This window comes from Corvus kubaryi, unplaced genomic scaffold (genome assembly GCF_017639235.1).
Source record: "Corvus kubaryi isolate FWS band 111438036 unplaced genomic scaffold, C.kubaryi_AGA036_p1.0 37398, whole genome shotgun sequence".
NCBI classification, from domain to species: Eukaryota; Metazoa; Chordata; class Aves; order Passeriformes; family Corvidae; genus Corvus; species Corvus kubaryi.
Window position 1 is genome coordinate 14971564 of NW_024581137.1, and position 14507 is coordinate 14986070.

A 14507-nucleotide genomic window follows, 5' to 3' on the forward strand; every position below is an offset into this window, starting at 1 on the left:
TGGTATAAGCAGCGTAAAACTCGTGCTGCTCAAAAGCTGCCTCCGCGCCAAGACAAAAGTTGTTTGTTTAGTTGGGGTGGCGTTTTTTTTGTTCTTTCAGTTTGGTTTTTGTTTTGATTTTAACAGACCACAGCATATATAATCCCCAGTGCTATCCTGTCAAGTGTCAATTACAGATGGATGAAAGCCTAATTTACATTTCCAGGTAAAAGTTCATTTCTTCTCCTCTGCATTTGAAAATAATCTAGATATCTAGACTTAAAGTAAACAAAATCTGTATTCACCCAAGAAGTCAAGAGTAAAAAATTTCACCCCAAATAGTAAAAATTAAGAGAATGCTGTCAGCAGTTGGAAGAAGCTGTAGACTGAAATTATTCTTCTTTATTACATTTTTTAACTAATGGCAAATGTAAAGGAAGACTTTAAAGTTATCCTGGTAGCACAGCCAACATACTGAACACAGACATTTGTTACAGGCAACTTTCTTTTCTTTCATCATCTTTACCTCAAACCGCAACAGAGTAGATAAATTGTTACATGTTTAGAATCCACAGCAGTGACAGGAAAGCTTTACTGAAAATCTATGGATATGCAAAGTAAGAAAGAAACCAACCACACCAAAAAATGACCCAACACACCTGAGGTTATAGTGAACATTTCACATCTTATTAAGGCTCTCTCAGTGCACTAGAATACTACTTACATCTCAGAGAGGGATCTTGCACTTTGAAGAAAACAACTCAAAACCAGGAAGTTGATGGATTTCTCTGGTGGGAAAAGCTGTATCAAGACAGGAAACTCCCCTTGGAAAGGCCGTCAAAATTATCCCATCAATTTATCCATCAGGATTAGGGATAATGACAAAATTGAAGAAAAAAATCCACAGCAGGCCTTCCACAGTTACAGGGACAAGGGCATGCTCAACCCTAGAGAAAGTGTAGTACAGTTTTGGGAGATCTACTCCCAGAATAAAAATGTCCTCTAGTGAACAGGAGTGTTGCTGGTATGCAACAGGATAGCGACTACAAGCCTGAGCCTTGGCATTCACATGGAACCTGTTTTTAAGCCTCATCTGAACGGCCTCCAGTGCAAGGCTACTCAAAACCCAGACACAGGTTCCACATTTCCCTTCAGTCTCCAGTTTGTGGAGACACTGTGCATTTTTACAGCAAGGCAAACCTGGTCCCACCCACTAGGTGCAGTTTGTGAAAACACAAAACGAAGACGTGTCCTTTTGAGTAAGCCTGGCCTTTCTCACAGAGGCCCAAAACCTCAACATGAAGCTTGGGATAGACAGCCAAAGCACTAAGCTGCAGCATACATTGGGCTGACATCAGGTCACAAGCCTAAGCTGACTGAATGGCTGATTGATGCTGCAAGGAAAAGGCTCTGTACACTTCTCCTCCATCTCTACTGCCAGCCAAACCCTTCCCACCTCCCTCTGCTCCCCTTGTGGCAGCACTGGCTCTCATCCAACTGAGTGAGCTGATTCACCTTACTGACCTTCAGTTGAGAGAAAACAAATACAGCAAAAGAGGAGAGGTGAATCATGTCAGTGTCAGGCCTACAGCAGTATTCTCTCCTCTAAAAGGAAGGAGGAAGCCATTGGGACAGAAAGAACAGCTAGAGAGGTGCAAGATTTTTTCCCTTTTGTAACAAGAAGCAGTTAGGTTGGCCTAATTGTCTTGTTCCATTTCACTTACCCCAGCTGCAGAAAATAGTAAATTGAGGAGTAATTTACACCAACACAAGAACAAGAGAGTCTGGCAGACACTGGGGATGTTTCAAAGAACCATTCCAAAAATGCCCTGGGGACACTCACCATACCAATGACTTTTCTCAAGGCAAAATACTTTTCTGTCAGATCTCCCGCTTCACTCAGTGGAGCATCATAGTCATAACTAGTGGGCTGAGGCATATAAGGCATATTAGCACCTAGGGGAAGAGGAAAAAAGAAAAAGCAATACAAACAGGAGAAGAAATGGTTTTTTCCAAAGGTATCTACTTTCAGAATTCTTTCTGATTACAGCCAGACAGCTACATTTTTAGATTCAGTGTAGGCCTTGATGTTTGGGATTTGGCATAAAAAAACTATTCCTGATGGAGGACAACATCATTGTGAGCTTACACTGCTCTGTGAAATATTCTGAACAGAAAAACATTTATCTGTGTCTCAATTGTTTCCCAGGACTGAGTGAAGCAGAAGTAGCCTTGGCAAAGATAAACACTATGTGGGTTGAGTACAGCGTGCTGGCAATAAACAAAGAACAGCTAGTGCAGTCATCTTTAGCCATGTGGAAGTAGGCACACCTTATTCTTTCACAGAATACATTACTACCTAATTCATAAACAGCTCCCCTCCACCACTACTATCATTTAAATAATTTCTTACCATTCCAATAGGCAAAGTTAGTCCCACCTATAAACATGTACCTAAAAAGAAAAAAAATCAGGTTTTGCTGAACTGGGAAAATAAATCCCCCCAAAATTAAGCTCTGCTGAACACACACTTACAGGTTAACATTAGCACCACGTGCCAGGATTTCATCAAGTGTTTTAGTTATAGTTTGTGCGGGCACAACAGAATGACGGTGCCCCCAGTGATCCAACCATCCAGTATAAAACTCAGAATTAACCTGAAATGAGGAAGGGCAAAAGAGGAAGGGAAAACATCAAGAGGGAACAAGAACAGAATGCAATGTGATTTAAAGCTCCTAACTGTAAGAGGGAAGGAGAAAAAGGCACCTTGACTAATTTGAGCCATTTTTGAACTACAATAAATACAGCAAGGTCTATACTAAATCAGTCCTTTGCAGCAGACTACAGGTCAAAGAAATTAAGGGATTGTTTTAGTCATTTTATAGGGACACTTTGAAAACAATTGCTTAGGCACCAAGGACCATGGATTTCCTGGGAACCTGTCAACAAGGGCATGTTTCAGATGCTTGGAATTCAAATAAATGATGCTATTCTCTGCAGAATAACATACACAGACTGGATGTAATGAAAAATAAAGATTTCAAATTGCTTTCTAAACAACTCCATAGCACAGAGATAATCTTGTACCCTCAATGGGCCCTCTCCCTTTGTCAAAATGGCTTCCAGTGTTCTCACATCCCATTATAGCTTTATAGTTTTACACACATATACATATGTGCAAAACCTCCAGGGTAGCTGAAAACAGGAAGCAACTTCTAACCTGCCCTTTTAATTTTGCTTTTAACTTCCACCTACACACATATCTCACTAACTCATCTAACCATCCTTAGTGTTTCCGCTGCTTTGTAAACATTTGTCTTAGCGAGGAAAACTACTGAAACAAAATCAATACTTTTTGAGACTAAAACAGCATTTGCAGAGCAGTTAACATGGGTTTGACAAACACACACAGAAGGTCCTCTGTTCTGACTTGGAAATTATGGCTTTGTCAACAGATCCCTAAAATTGTTCAGTGCATTGCTGTCAACCCCTCTCTGATTAACAACTTCAAGATTAGAAATTACACAAAAAATTTAAGTGATAAGACATACCAAAGGGCCCTTAGGTTCACTGCTCCTTTGAGCTAAGAATGCTGCTGTGACATTGCCACCTACAAACAGAAAGAAATAAAATTGAGTTGCTATAACCATGACTTTCTGGGTCCTTCATTTTACTGAAATTGGTGTCTTATCTCCCTTCCAGCCTAGCAAAATACATGAAAAGAAAGTTACTCCAGCAAACACAGGAATCGATACTTTTGATTCCAATGTTTAATTTGCAAAACTTACTTAAAATATATACGTGCACGTATGCATGCTCGTGTACATGTCTTGGATTTTGAGATACGTTTTTTGAAAACCCAGCTTTTCTCAGAAATGACATCCTGGCACAAAGAAGTCTGAGATGTGTCAGAATTGCTACTTGATCATTGGAAAGTCTAAGTCTGGAGTTATGTCACCAAGGCTACGGGGAAGAACAGAAGCCAGGCAATCTTTAAAGAGGTGTTTCACTTTTGATCACTCCTAGTGGCTCAAGCCACAGTGGCTGGAAATAATCACTCTAGTGAGTAGCTCACCACTGCATAAAGGATACACATGAAGGAGTTCACAATATCATTCAACTTGCAAGAAAACAGATCCCTGCTAAGCACGTGTTTGGCTGTAGAGAGAATAATGTGCAGAAGAAGCCTCACATTAAAAAAAATTAAAACATCTGTCTTGGAGTTTGTTTCTTGTGCTTTAAGCCTGTTTTGTCAAGTCCATGCAGTATATGAACATTTAAATCCTTAACTCTACTGTCAAAAGGGTACTCTCTGATCACACTACTGATGCTTAGCCATTCTTCAGGCCTATATCACAGCAAATTGTAGCAGTGTGCACACTCCTAATGATGATCTTCAACAGTAATTTTTTTTATAATAACCTCTGGCTTAAAAAGAAATGTATTTGGATGGCTGGATTCTAAGACAGACAGAGGACATTAAAAAACCCCACCACCAAAAAAGAAAATTAAAAAACACATGGAGTCAATGCCAACTATTATTGCTAATTTTTAGGAGATATGCACTATGAGCAATGTAAATTGGTTATTCATGATTTCAAGAATCAAGGAAGTGATTATGATTTTCTAACTGGGAGCTCATGGGTGATTCTTGTATGTTTAAGCATACATCAGATGTACATAAACACCTATTACCCCATTTAAACAAAGCAGGTAGGTTTGGCAAGCAGTCAAGTCAGTTTGTTCTGCCACAAACACACACAACTCAGAATTTCTGGAATCAAACAGCACTTTCCAACCTGGAGCAAAGTCCACTGTTGCATAAAGACCCTGGAGAGCCCCACACTTCAAGTGAAACTGGCTTGCACCATCAGTTGTGAAGAGCACCACCTCATCCCCAAGATGCAGGCGAAAGAGCTTCAGAAGGAAACGCAGATAGTTGTAGTCGCAAGCGAAGTAGCTTCCATACTCGTTCTCCACCTGCAGAGTAAAAGCAAGTCAGTAAAGCCATAACCAATTCAGTCTGCATCTGATAACAAAACCAGAAAGCACAAGTCCAACCCTCTGTGCCCTTTGATAGCAATGTTGAAAATGTCATTTTAACTCCAGATGGGAGGAGTAAGAGAAGACAAGACTCATTCCTCTCACCTGTATCTTACAGTGGAGCAATCATTGTGCAGAGCTAAGACATTCTCCTGCAAAATTCCTCCCCCTCCCCAAAGTATCTAATTAGCTACAGCGATCATAATACAGTCTCTATTAAAATTTGAGATCTATAACTCACCTCCCAAGCAGAACAATAAAACCACGTTGTGAAATGATCAAAACTGCAACTAAACTGGGCATCCAGAACAGAGACATCTACAAAGGGCTCACATGAACCACAAAGCCCTGCAATAGACTCAAAATGACTTAAGGGAGGACAACTCTGCTATTACTGAGAGGTACGCATCTTGCCCCTTTTCCAAGGAGATGAACTTTTCAGCTCCAGAACCAATAGGTTCCAGTCCTGAAGGTCCTGTTATAATCATCCTATTTCTGCCAAAGAACAATTTTTCCCAGTGCTTTTGCTCAACAGACAAAACATACTGTTCAACAAAATTATCTTGGGCATATTACAAGAAGTTTCTCTTATCCCACACTGTGCCAGTCAGGGAGTTTAAAAAAATTGAAATAAAGCTTTGTTATGATCAAATACTACAAATATAGAACAATCACTCCTGCACATCTAGAAGGAGTTTAGGACAGAAGCTACTCACCATGAACATAAAATATTGTGTCCTGAAACATTTACATCTTAAGTTAGGCTTACTCCATACTGCTTTTCCTTCTATCTAAGGGTATTCTTATTCCCCTTTTTCCTGTCAGATTGTTTCAGGCAATTGTAATGTATTTTGGCTTTATGTGAGAATTGCCATGAACCTCAGATCTAAAAAGCCATACAAGTTCCCTCTATTGCTTTATATGACTGTGGGAAACAACTTTGACAGAGCAGATGAATGCTCTTTGACTTCTAGAAACAGTGGATTCAGTTCTTTAGGACAAGGTATTTCATCAGAATCTTTCAGCTACCTGAAACTTAAGAAACACCTGTGACACCACCACCCAAGACCCATGGAGTGTCTGCAAGAGCAGTGTAAGAATTCATGCTGCTTGGGTTCATCTGATTTTCAGAAAGTTACCTGCACCATGATGACTGGACCTCCATTTTGATAGAGGTAAGGCCTCATCTTTGGCAAAAGGACACTCATCCATCTCTCTACTGCTTCCAGGTAATCTGTGACACACAAAGCATAAACATTTCTCAACTTTTCTGCTTTTTTCTATTTTTGTTTTAAATTACATATGGGTCACTTTTACATAGTGTTCTAATTATGTAAATTATGAACAGCATTTAATGAACAGATTGGTCTTATACTTGAACAAATGTGCTCTTACACTTGTTCATAAATGCTTCCAGTATAGTTTGCTAAAAAATAAAACATTTAAATACCGATGAACTTGGAAAATTATCAAAGGGACTTCATTATGTCTCACAGGTTGCCCTAATACATTTCAACAAGAAGACAAATTCAAATGTTGATCTATGTACTATTTTTTAAAATAGATAATTTAACCCACAATCAGCAGAACTGAACTTGGATATGACATCTACATGTTCATCCCCTACATTCACCTCAATAAACACATTAATCTCCTGTCTCATCTCATTCTTCCATGTCTGGTCCATTAACAGGAGCACATGAGAATCCTGTAACTACTTCTGGATTGCACACTGACCAGTCAAGAAGGATCCCCATTATGAGTGGCTGTGGCAAAACCAAAAACCTCAAAGACTGTCTTTTCCTCAACAGTGACAATGATTCCCCTCTTGGCACCAACTTGACAATACCTTGGAAACTTTCTCCCCTACTTTGTTTGTTCTATATACTTTTTGAATGCACATTTCTAACTAAAAGTATTGAAGATTTTACTCCCAAGAAAACTTGAGCTGAAATATGAATTATCTAGTAATGGTCTCACACAGCAAGTCACCTTGCTACTACAGTGTATTTTTGATAGCCTTTTTCTATGCCTCTACCTGAATCAGAAGACCTGAGAACAATAGATTTCTTTTCCAACAGCCATGCAGGAAGACCTCCCTGGGAAAAGAAAGGGAAACACTTCAGAGACATTTTTAGGAAAACTAAGAAGAATTTAGCATTTTATCAAGACATATACTGAGACAGGAAAACTGATTTTCTACAAGAAAGTAGTAATTCCTAATTAAAAAAAAAATACAGAGTAAGTTTGTATTGTAAGAAGTCACTTAGGATGCATGGATTTTAATACACTAAACCAAGACTCTTGTCCAAGGACACACCAAGTAAGTCTGTCTACTTTAAGAAATACTTGCACTAGATTTACCCTAGAAATGAGCTGTTACAAAAGGTTGTATACCATGTCCCATTCTGCACAGATGTAAGGTCCAGCTCTCAGGATAACAAGCAATCCAGTGTCATTGGCAAGCTGCAGGAAAGACTCTAGATCCTTGCCACCAGAAAAGTCATACGTGCCCATCTGGGGCTCGTGGTAGTTCCATGGGACATACCTATTGAGAGAGAAAATCACCTTCCATTAGGAAACTGAGACTAAACCAGAATTCCAAATAGCAACTATCTGCACTACATACCCCAGAGATCAGTAATGTTGCTCATCCTTCAGATCAGTAAAAGACAAGAGTAACTCTACAGCCTTTCTTTTGTGAGGTATTTCATATGGCAGAAGGCATTGAAATTAATACTGAAACTAGGGTTATGTCTGCAGGAGTCCCTGTCGGGGTAAGAACAGGTTCTGGGAGTGCCATTTTGAAACCACGATGTCTGTTCCTAAATTTAAGTAAACAGTTACAGCTGCATAGTGGTGGGAGGTTGACGAGGAGATGAATGTGGTAAACCACTCATGAAGGAGGAGGCCAAAAATGAGCTTGCCCAAAACAGCACATGACCCTTCATGAATGGATCACCCAGCTTGCACAGGGAACACCAACCTGGCTGACAGGTCTACGCCACTGCCACTGCAAGGAACTTGAAAAACACCTAAGCCTCAAATGATATTGCATCTAGGTCCTGAAAGTTTTCATGGACCAGGAACAATGCAAGTTCTGGAAAACCACCATAGGAAGAATGGTCAAGTTAAGAGATGCTAAGGTGTCCAAGAGCTTGGACAAAGTAAAGCTTAATTTCAACTAAGTAATAAAGGTGCCAAACGTGCAGATCACCATTTGAAAGAACACCTCTCTCCTACCTCCAGGACTTAGGAGACCACAACCTCAGCCCAGAACATCTCACAGAAATAAAAAAAAACACACTTTGGTTGCAAGACAATAAAGAAACTAATCTACCAACTACCACGAGTAGTGTTGTAGCTGATGGTCCCTGCTTGACAATCACGAATGTTTTGTTTGCCATACTACTAAGTGGCAGTCTAGCTCAGACAGAGTAAAATTAGGGATGAGTACAACCTGAGCAAGGATTCAAGGGAATGGGAAAATTTATTCTTCATACATTTACTGTTTTGCACGTGGGTTTGTAATCCTTTTAGGAACACTGTTCCAGAGAGAACTAATTTGAGAAAAATTTCTAAAATTCACAAAACTGTTCCTAGTCAAGAAAACATCCTCTCAGGCAACACTTTTCTTACCACCTGGGTTTGTTAGTATGTTCCACATTTAATTTTGTAAAAACTACCCAAGAGGGAAAGAAAAATCCTAAAACAATGTTTTCTATAAGGAAGAAAAACAAGCTTCACATGAGTACAGTAATGAAATGGCCATACCCAGACAAATATGCACATGAACATCAAATACAAAAATTATAATCTTTCAACCTTAATATTATATCTCAAATGCCAAAATTTTAAGCCTCTGTTTGAAAAGATAAAGCTTAAAATTTGAGTGCCAGGATGGAGTCAAAGCAATACACTCAGGCATCAAAGAGCAAATTTTTTCCTCTATGTGGTATATTTTATTTCTGAGTCAAGCTGCTCTAATTGTTTCTGAAACACGACTAACTCACTTGTAAAAAAAACTACAAGTGCATTTAAAGAATATATGAACCATGTGAAAATATACTCATTCAAGAGTTTTATGAACTTGTTTAAATACGCTTAATATTGTCTGAGGTGAGGACGAAAGGGTTTCTCCAGCTCCCTTATGCTCAAGATGGAAGAAGATAGAAAAATTCTTCCAAAACCAGTTTTCATTTATGTCACATGCTTGACCACAACACTGGAAAAAAAACAGATTCTGGTGGAGAAAAAGGGAAGAAGACTAAGAAAAAAACTTATTTGAAAGCGTTTTTTTACATAATGAATCATGATAAAAATTTATTTTTAACACTGGTCTAAAAATTGTTATTAAGACACTTTAATCCCCCAATGTATTTTCTACAGCTAGTGATGGTCTAAAATGAAATAATTTTGCTTTGAAATTGTTATCTTTAATGAGCATAATTGTTACATACCAATGTAGAAATTTATAGTCAGTTGTTAATCTTGTACTGCTTTAGTTACAGAACAATGAATTTATAAAGGAAACTCACATCCTTTTTCAAACTCGAAACATGGTACTTCTTCTGTATTTGAGTTTACTTTCCATTTACACACAATTTCTAAGCTTCATGCTATAACCCTCCTTTCTTTAGAAGTCACAGCTTTCCCCTCCTATTTCAGAGATCATCAATAGACAAAATTCTTCAAATTCCTTAATGTACAAGATAATTCTCTCTGTAATACCAGGGTGGGATTTTTTGTAATACTGTAAAGTTAAATAAATTGTACTACTTTCATAAATGAGCATGCTAGTTAAATTACTCATATATGAGTCTTTAGAAACAGTAATTTGTATTTAAATTTTAAATATTAGATATGCTAAACAGTAGCTCTTTCTTAGAAGGAGTTTGTACAGGTTTACAGCTTTCTGCTCATTAGTCAACAAATAGAGTAAAACAAAGAAAATGCTCAACATTCTTTAACTTTCTATGAGCCTGTAAAGGTAACTGCGGATTCTTCCAGGAAGCATCTCCACTGATCAGCAAATCCTGTTTATCTTCAGCCCCATCTAGTGGCTGTTTACTTGCTCCGTGCAAAAGAAAACCCAAACTTCGTGCTTTCCAGATGCCTTTATCAGCCAGCACCCATTTCCAGCTGGCAGACACAGTCCAGGAACTAAAAACAAGGACAGTTACCTGTGTGACCAGACAGCTCTGTGTGCTGCCTGCTGAGGTGGGGAGTGAGCTCCTCAGCATCCTCCTCCACCATCTTCTGGGACATCACACTGACCACAACATTAAATTTCAATCTGCTCTTTAGAAGGAGTAGGCCTTGATCTCTTAAGCTTTAATGCAAGATCAAGCTTTCTGTCACCTGTTTTCTCCTGTTCTGTTATTGTTTAAGATGCTACCAGGTGCGGACAGTTATATTCGTGTACTGACTTCACCCGTTCCAGAGTCTGGCATGAGCTGCTGACTCGGTCATGAGCAGAATGATGCATCAAGGCATAGTGAGCCTTTTGGAAAAGAAGCTGCAGAGAACAGGAAGAAGAACATGTCTGGTTGGCTTTGACCACAAGGTATTTACAAGGACAATCCCATAATAAAAGGATCCTGTTTCCCTTGAAGTGGTAAACCTCACTAGGAATGCCTTGATAAGGACAAGGAATGCTCCCATACTTCAAATTATAGCAGGACCGCTCCCTATCTTATGGGAAAAATTCCAAGCAGCAAAATCACAGTCTTCAGAGGTTGCCTCAAGATTGGGATTCCAACTACCACATTCTGCCAGAAAGTCTGGCAGTGTTGCTGCCCATTCATTCCAGAGCAACTTCACACAATTTGTATCTCAGTCCCTTGCTAGCAGTATTACTGATCTAGGAAAAAGTGCGCAGAAGAGAAAACAAAAACCCAATCACGTAGACCAATTTCTTTTTTTACCAAAATCACAGAAGATTTCTTTGGGGTAATATGAATATTTATAGCTTTATCTCAAATTATCAAGAGCAGTAAGACTTGATTATTGGCAAACTTCAAAGAAAAACAAAAGGGGTTTTTGATTAGTGAGGAGCTTTTTCAGCATCAGGAGAGAGAGAGAGATTAGTGTCAAATGAAAAGACACATGGATTTGATTCTTGTAGAAAATGCAAGGCACAGGAGTATTTTCTGCTTCTAAGGTACACTTTTAGATTTATCTTTCACCATAGTAGAAAAGATCCAAAGGTGAGCAATAATGGGAGAGAAAGTTAAAGAAACTCAGTCTGCTCTTAGAAAAACAAAACAGGCTGTAACAAAGCTGTTGTGATGTGATCCAGCAACAACACCTAAAGCCACAGGTGCCATAACCACTTGCCAGCTGCACAGCACCTTTTGTGCCAAAACAGACACAGCTCAGCTCCCCTAAGACCAACAGAGATCAGTTGGCACCAGCAAAACAACACAAATCTTCACTCCTTCCTGCACAGCAGAAAGACGCTAATGCAAAACAGTAAAGCAGGGCACAAGATATCAACAAGGGAAAAAAGCAGAAAAGAAAGAAGGAAAAAACACACCTTGTTGCTGGGAGATTACAAATGAAGAGGAGTAAGCAACAGGAAAAAATCCCAAACCAGCCCCACAGCAATTTTGCCATTGAACAATAGTGATGGGGGAAATGGAAAAAGAAATTCCTATCTCAAAAGGCCAGTGATGCAGCAGAGGCATGAAAAGGCAATTTGAAAAAAAAAATAAATAAAAAAAGGAAGGGATTGTTTGAAAAAGCTGGAAATTAAGAGAAGGCACTGAAAACCCATGGGTGTTGGGAGGAGGAGGAAAATCAATCAGACACATAAGGGAAGTATGAGGCACTATGGATCATGGGAGCCACAGAGCCACTGTCTGGACCCAGGCTGACCTTCAAGCCAGACACCAAAAGGTATAATTTTCAGGTCCACTTTAAATTACTTTTATTTCAGCAAGAAGTAATTACTTGGGCAAATCAGGCAACACTATCCTGAGCAAGTGTGTTACCTAATCCCATTGCTCTTATTAATGTGAGCAAAGGCAGAACTCAATTCTTTAATAGAAAACAACAAAAATAACCACAAAATACACTCACCAAAAAGTGACTGCATCATCCCAACACAGGGAAGAGTCTTAAGATGCACTAAAAAATAGAGAATCCTAAATCTGGAAAAATTCAACTTTTTTTCTTTCCCTGCTGTCTCTTCTTCACATACTAATTCTGACTAATCTCAGCCCCAAGGATACAAGTGTACAAGGCAACCCTGCAACTTGCAGGTCTAACAACAATAGAAATTTCAAGAGTGAGGAAGAAGAGGTGGTACAACACTCTCACTGAGCAAAATGCCCTTAGCCTACAGGCTCTGCACTGCCAGAACATGCACTGTCCATAGCACAAAAGCAGATGGTTTCAAAGAGAAGCTCTAAGCCTTTCAATGATTTAAGAAAGGAAAACAAACCTGCTTGGGAATCACAACCATTTCCTGAAAAGACTGTGCCTTATACTTTTCCACCACTTCCCTTGTCAAGGAAGCTATGGCAAAAATAAGAGTAAGCTGAGGCTTTTTTTTATCTGTGCCTCATCTGTTGAATTAAGTACACAACCAGGTAGAAAAGACAAGAAAAATGGACTAAGGGGTTTGTACACACACACAAAACTGAAAGCTGTTTAAACTTCTTTTTTTTTAAAGAAGTACATCTAATTCCCCATTCATTTATCTAAATTTAAATGCTCCTGGTGAAATACCTTTAAATATTACTGCAGTCTTTACCAATATTTTCAAGGTTTCTGGGTGATACAACCCAGGCAGTATTAACTGTTAGGTTATTGTCTCCTCTCACCTAGTCTGCCTTTTGACCAGAGTACAATGTCTCTGGCAGAGGCAGAGCATGTACAGCTGTTACGTAGTTGCTGAAGTTCACAGTTGAACAATTTATTTCAGGTCACATTTGCACCCTGGGCTGTGAAGCAAGAGGTGTTGCCTATCATTAGGGGAACAGGCTGCTAGCTACAACCTGCCCCACTGTCCCCATTTATGTGGTTAGAGGTCATCCTGTACCACCCTTCAACCTCTCCAGAGCTTTCTCACCTATTACAGACAAAATAATAAACCAAGTAACAATGGCAGCATTCCTCTTAATGACTTCTCATACAGCTGCCAGGACCACAAATCACTTGGAAAGTCAACAGCTACTCACGTCTGGATGGCATCAAGCCCTGCCATCTTCATCTTCAACAGGCGGTCTTTCCAGTAATACGGGGGCACCCGCGAGTAGTGAATGCTACCAGAGATGTAACGGAAAGGTTTCCCATCCTTGACAAAAGAGTTGGAATCATAATCAATCCCAAAACTCCTCTCAGGTACCTTCTGTAAACAAAAAAAAGAGACACAATGTAATTTTTTTCTGCTTTGAAAGACACAGAGAACAGGCTATCCAACATCTGTGGGTTGCCTACAATAGATGATACAATGGTCCTAAAATAAGAGATGGTAAATGACTTTCCTCCAGCTGTCTGCAGCCGACCTCAGTCTCAGCACAATAAATAGCAAAAGGGAGCCAGTGCAATGTGTCACAGGATAAAAGAACCAGCAAACTAGCAGATATAGTTTAAAGAAAACACACTCCCTCCTGAAACATGAAGGACAAAATTACTAAGCCAATATGCCTATCCCTAGACCGCCATTAAACAGAGCAACTGCAATAACACTCTGTCATCATTTGAAGACTACAAACTCCAAGGAGGAAGACAACAGCATGTTGCATCTGCAACAAAGGCATTATTTCACAGAAAACCTGAAAAACATTGTGGAAAATGTCCTAGACACACATAGCAATTTACAGCACTCTGCCAACAGTGAACAAGTGAGATTGTGTGGCAGACGTGTAACAACAGATATGAAAGGATCCAGCAAGGGACTGCCAAGTGCTGCACAGCAGAGGCTTTTTATGCTCTGTTTCCACAAACATGGACCCATTCTTAAGACTACCTAACAAAGATAAATAAATCTTGACTCAACAAAGGTATGGGCATGTCAGGCCTCTCCAAAATTGGGACCTCACAGAACTCAGAAGCACAAACCAACTGCTCTCAAAAGCTGGGATTCTCCATAGGAAATTATGATGCTGTAGTCACTCCAGGCTGTTAGACCTCAAGTAAACTGTTGCTGCACAGGATGCACAGGTAGCTACAGCTGCTTACTTTCTGTTCAATTTAAATGTATGTGACCTTTTCCTGATCTTTCATTTATAACCTGCATCTTGACGGCTGGGCATGCTGCACTAGGATGGAATTGCTCTGTGTGCACCCCTGAAGGAAACTATTCACCTTTACAAACACCAAGCAGATGTTTCACATTCTTGAAACGCTTTTTTACTCTAGGGCACTGTGACAAGTCACAGCACTAATGCAGAGCTGAGTGCTTCAAAATGATCATGACTAAGTGGAACTCAGAATCCAAGTGCAACAACACAGAAAAGAAACCAGAAAAAAGCATC

The 14507-nt window shown here is 39.5% G+C and overlaps 1 protein-coding gene across 1 annotated transcript in view; it reads right to left on the minus strand.

Annotated features, from left to right (window-relative positions):
• The window catches only part of GLB1 (galactosidase beta 1), a 41244-nt gene that overhangs the window by 17877 nt on the left and 8860 nt on the right, over positions 1-14507 (minus strand). The window contains exons 2-10 of the mRNA XM_042043278.1: positions 13209-13378; positions 7420-7570; positions 7061-7121; positions 6162-6256; positions 4779-4959; positions 3531-3589; positions 2515-2636; positions 2393-2433; positions 1823-1935 (exon numbers count right to left, since the gene is read on the minus strand). Of these exons, the coding sequence (XP_041899212.1) occupies positions 1823-1935; positions 2393-2433; positions 2515-2636; positions 3531-3589; positions 4779-4959; positions 6162-6256; positions 7061-7121; positions 7420-7570; positions 13209-13378 (993 nt within the window). The remainder of the gene's footprint in view (positions 1-1822; positions 1936-2392; positions 2434-2514; positions 2637-3530; positions 3590-4778; positions 4960-6161; positions 6257-7060; positions 7122-7419; positions 7571-13208; positions 13379-14507) is intronic.